General features: G+C 50.5%; 1 protein-coding gene across 3 annotated transcripts; it reads left to right on the forward strand.

Moving 5' to 3' along the window:
- Window positions 1-499: 499 nt before the first annotated feature.
- Window positions 500-13082, forward strand: ZYX (zyxin). 3 transcript variants are annotated; one of them, XM_068402222.1, is made up of 10 exons: window positions 500-576; window positions 4555-4815; window positions 7868-8061; window positions 9098-9190; window positions 9487-9993; window positions 10311-10452; window positions 10537-10706; window positions 10864-11042; window positions 11316-11436; window positions 11856-13082. In XM_068402222.1, exons 2-10 carry the CDS (start codon window positions 4566-4568, stop codon window positions 11964-11966), a joined length of 1767 nt encoding a protein of 588 aa, XP_068258323.1. In that variant the 5' UTR covers window positions 500-576; window positions 4555-4565; the 3' UTR covers window positions 11967-13082. The 3 variants fall into 3 exon arrangements, with proteins under 3 accessions (XP_068258323.1, XP_068258321.1, XP_068258322.1); XM_068402220.1 differs by lacking the exon at window positions 500-576 and adding an exon at window positions 777-1002; XM_068402221.1 differs by lacking the exons at window positions 500-576; window positions 9098-9190 and adding an exon at window positions 777-1002.
- The last annotated feature ends 418 nt before the right edge of the window (window positions 13083-13500 follow it).

The following is a 13500-nucleotide window of genomic DNA, read 5'->3' on the forward strand; positions in this document are numbered from 1 at the left end:
GAATTCTGTCTTTATTGGTATCCCTCCTCCCCGAGAGGCTTAGAAGCAAAGAGAAGATGACAAGACTGGGGTTGAAAGTTACATGCTCTGTTGTACTGAGCTCTGTAGACCAGGTCAGGCTGTCCCTGGTCCTAGCGCAGGGCTGAACCCCCAGCCGGCACTGGGATAAAACTAAAACCGATGTGCAACACAGGCAACACAACAAAACAATTCAAGTGGCTAGTGTTTGATATAAAACAGTTTAGTGTTTGCCTTGCAGCTCGTACAAGGAGAACAAGTCGCTTTTCTGCACGGTGGAGTCATCTGATGTTTGCTTTAATTTCTGGAAGACGGGGGGAGTGTGAGTCAGATGCTCTCGCAGCTGCTTCGTGCGAGGAAGAGGCCAGCAAGGACCCTGACTCACCAGACCCGCTAAATACCTTCCTAACGTCCAGCTCAGCGACTGCAAATGCAGTCACGGGCTGGGGGCAGCTCTGGAGTTCGGGAAGGAGGGAGGAGCAGGGCTCTGTGAGGATGGGAGGCAGCGAGCCCGGCCCGGAGTGGGCGCTGGGCGAGGGACCGCGCTGCGAGGCCCCGGTAAGGTGGCGGGAGAGGGCCGGGGGAAAACCCCCGACAAACAGCTCTTCGCGATCGCTGGCAGGCAGAGAACCCCCCCCCTTCCCCGTGAAGCCGGAGGGGGCGCACACAGGCTCCCAGCCCGGGGCTCCCGCCGCAGCCCCGGCCAGCCCCGTCCCCCGGCGGGGCGCGCCTTCCCCCTTACCTCACGGCCACATTCCCCAGCGAGTGAGCTCAGCTGTTCGCGCAGCCTCTCTCCTTTTATGGTCAAACAACTTTGCCTGGGCGAGGCTTTTTTCGCGAGTTGGTAGGAAGCGGCTGCGCTCAGCAGCTCCCCCCGCCTCTCATTTCTGCTGCCTTCCCCGGCGGGCGGGTGCGCCGAGGCTACCGGCCGAGCGGGGGCAGAGCCCGGCCCCAGCCCCGCCATCTCCAGCCCCGGCCCCGGAGGTGAGTCTCTTCTTTCGGCTCAGCGAAAAAGCTTGTTGCCTGCAGCCCGGGGGCTGGCGTGGAGCGAGTAGGGGTGTGCGCCCGCGTCGGGGGTGCCGGGTTTCCTGCCGGTCCCGCCGGGAGGGCTGCTCGCCCTTACAAAGTCTCTCGGTCTCTTCGGGACTGATTTACGGCCGTGGCTCCTGGGTGTGGGGTTTTTTTTTTGCCCTTCCGCAGAAGAGAGGTTCGCGTGTGTGTGAACCTGGTGAGTTTTCCTCCCTCCTGGTGAAATGGAGGCAGCTAAACGCTCCTGTATAGCTGTAGTAGTGGGGAAGAGGGAGGGGGTGTTGCCTGGTTTTACTCGGGACAAGCTCTCTTTTGTGTGCGTACGGATGAGTGAGACACCTAGGGAGCCTTTTTCCAGATGTGCTTGTGAGGGAGGAATCTGGGGCTCTTTGTGCTTGAAACTTGTTTAATTTATGAATTTTTGTCTCTCTGGGAGCGCCCTGGGAAAGTGAAGACGTAAGTCTTGCGAAGTGGTAGAACTTCCTAACGTTTTAAATATGTTTGCATAGCTTGTTGGAGGTTTTCTCTTCCCCCTCCCGCCCAGGGAGGAGGCAAACCCAGCGTATGTGGGGAAAGCTTGTAGCTCTGAGTGTCCCCCCCTCCCCCAGCCCGGTTGTTTTAAGGCTCTACCTTGCAGCTTGCATAGCTGATAGGACTTTGCTCTCTTTGAAGCTTTGTAACTTTGGGCCAGGCTGGGAGAACTTTCTGGAATTAGTCTGTATGAGAGGATGAAAATAAGCATAACTCCTAAATCTGTTTAATCTGTTCACTTCGTGTTCTATGTTTCTTGCTATAGTTCTGATCCCCCTCAGCTGGGAGCAAGTGGGCAAATAGGGGAAGTACAGATGCGGTGTGTGAGACCACAGTGCTGGGGTAGCTTTTACAGGGGCTCCCTGTGTGGCTGGAGCCAAACCACTACTACCAACAGAGGTGAAAAATAACACTCGGCTCTCTGCCTCCTTAGGTTCCTCCTCCATTTGCTACCCCAGGAAGGAGCTGAGCTTTTGAAAGTGGTGTTTTGGGGTCAAAGAACTGAAAGCTGTCTGGGTGTATAACAGGTGGTAGACCCACCATGGGACCTTCTGGGAGGTGACCCTGCTGCTGAGGGAGGTGTCACTTGGTTCTGTCCTCCTACCACTCCTTTTTCTCTGTTGGACAGAAACAGTGTATGAGGCAACTAAGTATCCTGACTGAGTCCTTTGGGGACATCTTTCTTCATAGCTTCGCTTGAGTCATCTTAAATGCTGTTACAACAGGCAGAAAAATCTCACCCCTCAGGGAAAATGTGAGGACAAGAAGGACTTGAGATTAGGTCTGCTGGTGTGACACTCCTTCTCCAATAGCTGTTACAAACAGTTAGGGCCACAGGACTCGCATAAGCTGTGTGTTTTTGGTAAGGCTTAGATGCTGTTGGCAACGCTGCAGGGCTGGGGGGGGTGACTCTCTGCAAGGCCAGCCTTCCTCTGGCCATGCAGCCTGTTTGGTCTGTGTGGGGGTGGACCGATAAACAGAAGTGAGGATGAGCAGGGGCAGCTGCTGGATGGAGACAGCTCTGAGCAGAAAGGGCCTTAATGCGACATAGCATACTGGGAAATGGGCTGCTTTGGGTTAAGGGAGATAGCAGCTGCTGGTAGCAAAGCCAGCACTTTTTTGGGACGCAGCCTATGTCCCAGGGCTGTCTCTGTGTTCGCTAACCCCAGTATGGATCATGATCAGAAGTGACGTTGTCACTGTGGTGTTCGGTGTTCTGCTCGTGATGCTGTCAATCGTGGTAGAACTGCTACCAAGTGGTTCATTACACCATAGTGAAACAATGGAGCACAGGGCAGAAGTCTCTAAAGAAAGGCTGGAGGTCTTGGGAAGCTGCAGACTGGAGGAGGTTGGTCAGTGCTTTCTGACTTGCTAGTGTGTTAACCCCTACAAGTCTGAGGGATTGAGGACAGCCCTTCCTAATTACTCTTCTGCCTTGGCCCTTTCCCATGCTGACTCATATGGGAGATGCTCAGCACAGCTTTTTGGCTGCTGCTTACTGTTGAAGCCTCTTCATCCTTTTGAAAATCCCAGAAGAGTTTGTCAAGGTGCACACAACTCATCAGCCTTGTACAAAGGGAAGAAAAAGTGCAGCAGCATGAGCTTAACATCTCTGTTGTCACATGCTTGCGACCTGGAGAAGCTGTTACAGGTTACTGTATCTTGCCACACTGCACTGAATCGTGGGAGCGCTTGGAGCAGCCGTGGGTGAATTGGCGGTGGGCGGATGTTTGTGGCACCAGGGCCGTCTGTCCCAGCAGCTGTTATTGTCCGTGTGAGAGAGGCCGGCAGTGTGGAGGGGCACTGATCTGAACATGCCAGCTTGAAATGCTGGCACGGAGCCCCTGTGCCTGCGGAAGCGCTATTGTGCTGGGGTGTTGGGAGGACTATAGGCATGCCAGGCTTCACAACAAAGCATCTGGCTTCATGGAGATTTCTAGCACGGATGAGATTTCTGGCCTGGGTTGCAGGACTGAGGGGATCCTAGAAACGTGGCTCTCGCCGTGAGGCTGCCGGGCTGGGGGGGCCGGGCTGTCCACTGGCTGTTCGAGCCCGGCGGTGGAGGGGAGTGCGAGGGGAGGGTTCGTATGGCCGCAGGCGGGGTGCCTGCCCCGCTCCGCCCCGCACGCTGCCCTCGGGCCGGGCACCGCGGCTGCGCTGCCGGCAGGACGGGAGCCCCTCGCGGACCGGCGGCGGGGGGCGGCGGAGCGCGGCCGGTACCCGGGAAGCGCTTCCTGGCGGGGGCGGAGCGGGCGCCGGCGCAGCCGGTGAGGAGCGGCGGGAGCCGCCGTCACCTCACCGGGGGCAGGAAGGAGAGAGCGGCGGCGAGATCTGGCGATCGGGGGGCTGTGCCCGGGGATGTGACACCGGGGAGCTGCCCGCCCGCCCCGTTGTTCCGCCTCTGCCGCAGGTGCCTGCGCTCCGCCGGCATGCAGGGGTCTGGAGGTAAAGGATGGAGGATGCAGGGGGTGTGCCAGGGTGTGGGGGGTGAAGGGGACGTGACTGGGGCTGTCAGAGGCTGAGGTCAAGAGGAACCGGCTGGTGTTATCGGGTAAGCGGGGGAGAGGAAACGCTGATTCTGGGAGAGCGTGTATGGGGGCACCCTCCTTAGGGTGTGTGGGGCTTGGTGTATGTGGTGGATAATGCTCGTTCTGGTGGCCTTCTGCTGTCCTCTCCAGCGTGCGTGCAGGGTTCTCGTGCAGCGAAGTGCTTGGTTTTTTCCATGGCAAGAACCCCTTTGCGGTCAATGCTGTACTGAGTTGAGATAGTGAAGTGTGCTGGCTCACTCAAGCTGTCGGCAGTTTCTGTTCCTTCTTTTTCCTGGGCTCATCCTGGAAGTTGCTCTGCTCAGGCACATCAGTTTCTGGCAAGACTTAAACTCCTGTATCCCTCTGTTTCACATGTTCCTCTCTATTAATTTCTACTCTGGCCCAAGGCTGACTTCATATAGGTTTCCTCCCCCTTCTCTCCTGCCAGGTGCTGAGAAGATGGCCTCCCCAGGTGCCCCAGGAACCCGCATGACATCCACAGTCAGTATCAACATTTCTACCCCTTCCTTCTACAACCCACAGAAGAAGTTTGCACCTGTGGTCGCCCCTAAACCCAAGGTGAACCCCTTCAAGGCTGGGGGTGCATCAGAGTCGTCTCTGCCCCCGCCTCCTGGAGCTGGCGCGCAGCGTGCTCAGATAGGGAAGGTGGGGGAGATTCCATCAGCATCCATGTCCCTGCTGGTAGAAGGTAGGTGAGGGCTGATGTGACAGATGTGAATATGCATTCCTAAATTCTCAGGGTGTGAGCTCTGTAACTGGGTTAAACATGAGAATTGGGGCATAACTGCTGGAAGTGATGGTTACTCTTGCTATAGAGGATGTCAGGTTCCAGAATGAGATAAAATGATTGTAAAGGGATCTCAAAATACATAGTATCTCCATTAGGAAAGGAGCTGAGAAGGCAATCCTGCGTTGCACTGATGCTTGGAGGAATGCAATGGATTTTTTCATAGTGTTCCCTGAGTGCATAATTGTGTAACTGCAGTCAGTTTCTGGCCAGCATGTCTGAGAGCAAATATGTTGCAGGGAAGTTGACCCTGATGGTGATGAATCATGCTATTCTCCTTCTTGTTGACTTATCTCAGCTCAAGTTGGTTGTCTCTGACTGTAGAGATCCTTTTCGTGGACTCTGCAAGTGCCATCTTTGATGCTGAAGATGGGGAGGAAGAAATGATTGCATGAACAAAATGGTGGAAGCTATCATAAACAGGAAGTGAGACTTGCAGTTTGTATGGCTTGTAGAGTTTTATACTTCTTTGCTAGTGGTTTGGGTTGGGTGTGTTTTCCTGTGTAGAGTGACTTCTTGCTTTAGTGTGGTTTTCTTTTTTTTAACTTTTTAAAATTTTTTTTTATTTCCTGTGGTGCTGGGGTGTTTTTTTGTTTCATTTTTTGTTGGTTGGTTGTTTTTGTCCTCTAAGAAGCAGAAGGTTCCTGGTTGTATGGCTCCCTAGTTGGAACTGATCAGCATGGGGCCACCAGAAATTTCCGTAGGGACCTCTTGCTAACGCTTGATGCTGCGTGTTACCCCAAGACTCTATCAGAGCGCACCTCAGTTGGGATGTGTGCATTCAGATAATCCTAACTGCTGTTTTAATTTCTTTCCTTTCACTCTCTACCATAGACTGTGCAACATTGATATCTTCTAGGTTAGCGTGCTAAGTTAGTGGGCAGTTGACCTGGTGGTACAAAGGCTGGTCCTATGCTTAGAGGAGGCAAATTATTAAGCCGTTTTTTCCATTTCTCGAGTCACAGGGGCCTCAGCACATTGCCTGCTTCTGTCTCCTAGAATTGTACCAGATAACTCTGGTGATCTTTTTCTCACATGTTGTTGGCTGGAATCTTGTGTCTGTAATCCAAAGTCCCATCTTGGGCTTTATGATTTTCTGCTATAGTTGTGTGGATTACGGATGTGTCCGTCAGAAGGTCTCAAACTGATATAAATACACTACAAAAGTAGACAGAGGGATGTTGAAAATTATTTTTCAATATACAGGGGGAGTGGAGGATTGGGTGTTGTTTGCTCCACTTCTGCTTTCCATATAAAGCTTATTATGGAGGAACTAACTTGACAGAAAGATTAGCAAAAGAACCATTTGGCTTAAGCTGCTGTGTCACCATCGGGTGAGGGCTGCCAGCAAGACATCTGAAGTACAGATGAACCGCCAAAACTCAGTCATGAGAGAAATGCGTCTGATTTGATCCTTCTCTGATGCATCTCTTCAATCCTTCTCTCCCTTTCTTACATACTCCCCAAACAAATAGTAGTATAACATAAAGCTATAGCAATTGGTCTCTTTGTCTTATATGACAGGATGGCTAAGTTAGTATTGCTGTAGGAATGTTATATTTAGTATTGATCATTCTATAAATCTCTTATAGTAACTTTGTGGGGAACTTCTTTGTTTGTATGAATAATTAGTAAAAACAGGCTTTTAGTGCATTTGAAACAATGTGACAGCCGATCAGGACTTTGTTTCTGCAATATTCTCTTATCATGTCAATAAACCAAAAGGCAAGTGTATACAAACTTGATCCCAAACTGTAGTTTCAAAGAAAAAATACCAGCCTAGTATTACTTCCCCGCTCAAGCAGAATTTCTGTGGCACAAGAAGGCTTGGAAGAGGTGCCACATACCAGTGCAGTTTATGCATTCCACTGGCTAATAAGATTTCAGCTTTCATTTTCTGAAAGGGCAGTATCGTCTCCCTTAGGTTACAGATGAGAAGTCCTTATAAAGTCTGTCGACAGCTGCTGGGTATAAAGATGAGACAATTCGATTACTGCTGTTAAAAGTTGCACATGGAGTAGCAGGGGTGAAACACGTGGTCTTTCACCCTACTGCTGGTTGGGGCTAGCTAGGAAGAGAAGGGGGTGTCCAGAGGAAGGGATGTGGAAGTTATGCCTCCTCATCTTCAGTGTTCTTTGCTGCTTGGATGATAAGAGGACAACTTTTCCCACACATGGTGAAGGGAAGAGGATTCACGTTTATTTGACTGTATTGTAGTAGAAAATGTCTCTTTTTTGCCTGTTCCACATCTTCAGCAAACGTGAATAGGTGGAAGCAATGGGGTTTTCTTCTAGGAGACTGAGGCACTCTGGTGTTTTTCAGCCTGCTTAAAAGGGTTCTGGAAAATTTCTCGTGTCCTAATCTGTGTCAGGTATGGGGACATTTTAGCCTCCAAAAGGAAAGCTGTTTTCGTCTCCCAGAAAAATAAAGCAGTTTCAAAGATTCCTCATATGCATAAGGGGTAGTTGGGTCCAACTTGCCTTTTTCTCCCCCCACTTTTTTCTTGTAGTGCTTTACTAGCCAGCTGTGAGGTGCCGGATTATTTTCCTGTAATAATGCAGGCTCTTCAGGATTCTGGGTTGTCCACTGGCATTTCTTCTAATGCTACTCTCTCTTCAGCAATCAGAGGCAGTTACTGGCAAGAGAAGCGTATGCTAAGGACCAAAGAATGAGAGGAGGAGTGGGAAAGGGCATAGTAAGACATGTTTCCCAATTATACAACAACTATTCCCAGCAACTAATTGCAGTAGCTACTGAGGAAAGTTTATATGATGGCAAATAGCTTTGGACAAGGTGAAAGCCAGCCTGTGGAGTTTGTCCTTGATGGGTGCTGGGGGCCACTGGGTACTGAGGAACTACTTGCTGTAATACCTTCAAGACCCCTCCTGGGGGTTGTACTGGCTAAGAGTAAGAAGTGATCCAAACTTGCTTTTATTCTCATTCTTCCCCACAGAGCTGCCACTGCCACCTCCTCCCCCACCTGGAGAGGAGGCAAGTTTCTCCTCAAACTGTGCCTTTCCCCCACCCCCACCACCCTTTGAAGAGCCTTTTCCACCAGCCCCAGAAGAAGTTTTTCCTTCTCCTCCTCCTCCTCCTCCTCCACCGATGTTTGATGAAGGGCCTGTGAGCAAGGTACCTGCCCCACAGGTGAGTGAGGTCAAGGGAAGTATAGTTTCTTGTGATGCTCTGTGAGTTGGGACAGCTTTTCACTACTCTCTGAGCTCAGCAGCAGGAAGCCCTGAGATCTGGGAAAGCAGAAAATGCTACCTCCCCGTGGACCAGCATAGGCTGGGGTCAACTGGCTGGGCTACAGCTCTGCAGATGAAGGACCTGGGGTTCCTGGTGTACAGTGAATTGAATGTGAGCCAGCGATGCACCCTTGTGGCAGTAAAGGCCAACCACATGCTGGGCTGCGTTTGTGAGAGTGTAGTCAGCAGGACAAGGACAGCGATTATTCCTCTTTTTGGTGCTAGTGAGGCTGCATCTTGGAGGACTGTTTCCAGTTGGGCTCCCCAGTATAATAACCCCAGAGGAATATTGAACTAAATGCAATCCAGCAAAGGGTCATAGTGGTCATTTGGGGGGTTGGAGCACATGATGTGAGAGCTGAGTTTGCTCAGCCTGCAGAAGAGGAGGCCAAGGCAGGGACCTGACTGCAGCCTGCAATACCTAAAGGAGGGCTGGAGAGAAGACAGATTCTTCTTACTGGGCCACAAAAAGAGACAATGGACACAGGTTGCAGCAAGGGAAATTCCTGTTGGACAGAAGAAAAACCTGTTCCCCTCCAAGGGTGGCTCAACACTGACACAGGTGCCCAGAGAGGCTGGGGAATCTGCAGTCTTGGGGATGTTCAGAAATCACCTGGACAAGGCTGTGAGCAACCTGGTCTAGCATGGGAGTTAGCTCTGCTGTGAGCAGGGTGTTGGACTAGAGACCTCCGGATGTCTTTTCCCCCCTGAATCTGTCTGTGAGTTTCTTTGGGCTGTGCATTTTCCCACTGTTTGTAGACCTTGGAGACTGTGCCCTGTTCATCCTCACCAACTTGCTATCCACTCAAAACAAGGAGCAGCTCTGTACCACAGTCCAAAGTGTCAAAATCTGCTATTGTAAGGGGATACACCCATTTCTCTGGCTGTTCCTGTAATGTGCTCTGCTCCCTCTTTCCTCGTGGATGGTGGTATAGGTACGTGGCAAGATGAGCAGCATTGATCTTGAGATTGACTCACTGTCCGTAATGTTGGATGACATGGAGAAGAATGACCCCTTCAAATCCCGGGTGAGCTCTCCAGAATGTCAGAGGTGGAAGGAGAGATGACTGGTTTGCTGAACATAAGTAGTGAGAAGGGTGCTACTGAAGACTAAAATGTCTGGATAAACCATAGCATGAAAGTGTACATGAAGAACCAAAAAGCATAGATCTTGCAACTTGTTGGGACTGCTAAATATGTAACAGTGTGGGAACTCTTAGCTTTGTGGGTCTGAGATAGCTGCTGACTTACTGCTATAGACAGCGTATTTTCTCTTCCACCTTGCTGATAGCTGCCTGTTTCTCTCTGCTGCTTCCCTTTACAGATATCTCCAGGATCCACAGGTTCTCTGGAGAAACCATCAGCCCCAAAAGCCCATGTGGAAATACCATCTGCACCCAGAGATACTCCTCATTCCTTTCCTTCCAAGTTCACTCCAAAGCCGAGTGGAAGCTTATCTTTCAAGCCCGCTGGAGTGGATTTGAACCCTGCCCCAACCCCATGGGCAGCCCCACAGCAACGCAAGGAGCCCCTAGTGCCAGTCCCTCCACCCCCCTCTCTGCCTCCTGCTCAGCCTACCCCTAAATTCACCCCACACCCTGTTGCTGGCTCTCCTAAGTCTGGGTCCAAATCAGGTGCCAATGTTTCCATTGCTCCCTCAAACTCTACAAGATATCCTACTTCCCTTCAGACTCAGTTCACAGCCCCTTCACCTTCAGGTCCCTCCCCTCGGCCACAGCCTCCCAGTTTCACCTATGCCCAGCAGAGGGAAAGACCCCAAGTGCAGGAGAAGCCACGTCCCACAGAACAACCTGCTGCTGCAAAAGACACGGTAAGGGATAGAGCAATGGGACCAGTGTCTTTGGACAGACACAGCACCACTGGGAGTTGGAGGATGAGGAGGGGAGGGTCTGTCCCAGGCTAGGGGAAGCTGTTACCCATCTGAAAGAGAGATGTAAGTAGAGACAGTAGTGGAGAGGGACAGGACTTCATGTAAAGGTCAAAAGAAGCAAGCACAGTGGATGGCAGATTGTTCCCTAGAGAGAGACAGGAGAAGTAAAGGTGAGAGAAGTAGGTTTATTAGGGACAGAGTGGGAGGGATTCTGTCTATATGAGTCCTTTGGGATTTAGTGTTTCTTCTTCCTGCAGCATAGACCCACAGGCTCCAGTGCAGATCCACCTAGGGGAAATTCCTGTCTGACCATGAAGGAGGTCGAAGAGCTGGAGATGTTGACCCAGAAACTAATGAAGGATATGGAGCATCCACCCCAAGCAGAGGCTGCTACTTCGGGTGCGTTCCCTCAGTGGACAGTAGTAGGACTAAGTCTGTGGTGGGCTTGCCTCTCTCCTAATCCCTTTCTTCTTCCATTGACAGAGCTGTGTGGCTTCTGTCGGAAGCCACTATCACGTACCCAGCCGGCTGTGAGAGCCCTGGACTGCCTCTTCCATGTGGAATGCTTCACTTGCTTCAAATGTGAGAAGCAACTGCAGGGGCAGCAGTTCTACAATGTGGATGAGAAGCCCTTCTGTGAGGACTGCTATGCTGTGAGTCACTGGGATGAAAGCTGCTGGAGAGAGCTGAGCTTGCTGTGGTTGCTTTCTCTTGCTTTCCCTTCTTCCTTCCCTGTTGACTGACTGTGGTGTAGTCTCACAGGGGTGGGCGATTGGATTAATGTGCCTCACTTTTTTCCTTTGGGCTCAGGGGACTTTGGAAAAGTGCAGTGTCTGCAAACAGACCATCACAGACCGGATGCTGAAGGCCACTGGTAACTCATACCACCCCCAGTGCTTCACCTGTGTGATGTGCCATACCCCTCTCGAGGGGGCCTCTTTTATTGTGGACCAGGCCAACCAGCCTCACTGTGTGGATGACTACCACAGGTACAGAGAGAGCATGTGCATGTGGTGTCTGAAAGACAGATTCCCTCACACCTGTTTAATTTTGCTGCAGTATGGGGTCAGGTTGCCCATGTGATTTGTTCGACATGAAGTTAAATATGAGTCAGCAATGTACCTTGTAGCAGTTAAGGTCTTTTCCCACCTAAACTTTGTGATTTATTATTCCTTTGCTGCTAATACTATTGTGTGGCAGGGAGAAACCTGCACTGAATGTCACCATGGTGGTCATGGTCTCCATATTTTTGTGTGTTGCAGGAAGTATGCTCCACGCTGCTCAGTCTGTAGTGAGCCTATCATGCCAGAGCCTGGAAAGGATGAGACAGTGCGTGTGGTGGCATTGGAGAAAAATTTCCACATGAAATGTTACAAGTGTGAGGTAAGCCTCGTGGCCCCACTCCCATCTCCCACACCCATCACCAGCAACTGGGCACCTTTGTTGTCTATCCTGACCAAACTCTAAGGTTGTTTTGAATGAATCTGGAGCATTTTTGAAGCAGGTTCAGAAAAAGATTAGACATTCACAGACCACGGGTCCGTGAACAAGGACTATGCAGGGTTGTAGTCTCTAACATCCCTAATACAGCAGCTGTGTATACTGGGGACACATGCTGGGATCATAGAAGGGGCTTGCTCTTCCCTCAAAGTAGTATCTCCCATTAGCACCATCAGAGGCAGGGCAGCGGGCTGTGAGCCATTATCCTGATCTGGTGGGGCATTTTTTTTTACATCCTTGAATGCATTTACCCTGCTGTTGGCTGTCATTGAGCTCCCTCCCTCTTCTTTTTCCCTGTTCAGGACTGTGGGAAGCCCTTGTCCATTGAAGCAGATGAGAATGGGTGCTTTCCATTGGATGGGCACGTGCTGTGTATCAAATGTCACACCATTCGTGCCAAAACAGCACGCTGAGGAGCTTGGAGTGGGCATACCGTTGAGACCCCTGCACTTAATACTCTTCCCTTCCCCGCCATTGTCCTATCCCTCTGCCTGACAAGGCAGATTGCTACCAATGGAGACTATGCCAGCACAGTTCTTTACTCATGTAGGATTCACTGCTCCTAGACTTCACTCTGCACACCCACCAAGAAAGAACTTCTTCTCCTGTCACCACTTCCTGGCCACAGTGTATTCCAGGCTGGGGGTTATGATCAAGGTGAGTGCACAGTCTCTGTTCCCTGAAGACTCTGGAGGAGAAGGACCAGACCTCCACCACTGCCTGGTGGAAGTAGCAAGAGCGACCTGGTGGCAGGTGCTGGGAAGGGCTGAGCATTCTTCTGTTCCACGGAGTGGAGAATGATGATTTGACCTTAGGAAGTGGAAGCCTCCATCTGGGCACCACTTCTGTCTTCGATTTTTTTTTTTTTTTTTTTTTTTATCTTCCCCCCCCCCCCCCGCCCTTGTGCCACCTCATTATCAGAATGTCTTCCCCTGCCCACTCCCTCACTCCTGGGTGAGAGTGTGGGAGCACAACATATTGGGAATCTCTGTTATCGTTGCTGGAAAAAGCTAACCTGCTATAGCTTTTCTGTCTCTAATGGATTTTACTGGCTACTGTCTTGTCAATTTTTATTTCCCTTAGCCAGATTAAACTGGCAATGTTCAGAATCCCACTCTGTTCCTGAGTTTGGAAACTTTTTAAAAAAATCTCTTTCCTTCCCCAAAATGAGTCGTTTCCCAGTGTGGTTTCTGGACAGCCGGGCTGGGCACCAGAGTAGCAAAGCAGTCCAAAGAATGCATGTTTACAAATAAAGACTGTCATAAGGACGGGCAGCACATGATGAGGAGGCATCTCAGTGCATGAATGAGGATTCAGCAGGCTGAGGAACATCTCCTTGTTGCAGTAGGGATTCTTTCGCTGCTGTCAGTGAAAGCTGCAGTGTAATGCAATGTACTGTCTGGCTCTAAGTGTTACTGCACTGAGCCCCATTTCCTGGACTAGAAACTCTCAAACTGAACAAACCTTTTAAATAACTACACTGTCCAACCACTGTTTGCATTCAATAAAATGTGGGTTTTTTCCATTAACATGTCTGCTGTATTTGTTCATCTACTCATGAGAACTGCTGTCTCAGCCAGTAGAGAATGTGTATGTAGTTGCTATTCCACTTAGCCTTCAGAGATGATGAGTCTGAAAACAGCCTTTCTCTCTCCACCTCTTGGTCTCCTTTTCAGACTGTTCTGTTTCTACTTTTCCTGTGCCTGAAGAGTAGCTCTTACTTAAAGCAGTGGGAGACTGTATTTCAGTACAGCAAGACTGTAGCCTGCTTGCTGATGTCACTGGGAGGCAAGTTATTACAATCCACTTGCATCAGACTGGAATAAAGTGGTCAGTTTGCTTGCTTTGCCTTAACTATTGCTGCTCAGTGTTTGTGCTTGAAGTTTATGGTTTTAAGCATGGTACTGTCTTGGTGACTGCAGGTGAAACTCCTCTTTGTGGTAAGCA

This window comes from Nyctibius grandis, chromosome 5 (assembly GCF_013368605.1).
Source record: "Nyctibius grandis isolate bNycGra1 chromosome 5, bNycGra1.pri, whole genome shotgun sequence".
NCBI lineage: Eukaryota > Metazoa > Chordata > Aves > Nyctibiiformes > Nyctibiidae > Nyctibius > Nyctibius grandis.

Coding starts and splice junctions, on each gene's coding strand:
- ZYX (XM_068402222.1), top strand. CDS start 4,566: ATGGCCTCCCCAGGTGCCCCAGGAACCCGCATGACATCCACAGTCAGT. Junction 9,191..9,486: donor ATGACCCCTTCAAATCCCGG/GTGAGCTCTCCA, acceptor TTCCCTTTACAG/ATATCTCCAGGATCCACAGG. Junction 11,437..11,855: donor TGAAATGTTACAAGTGTGAG/GTAAGCCTCGTG, acceptor TTCCCTGTTCAG/GACTGTGGGAAGCCCTTGTC.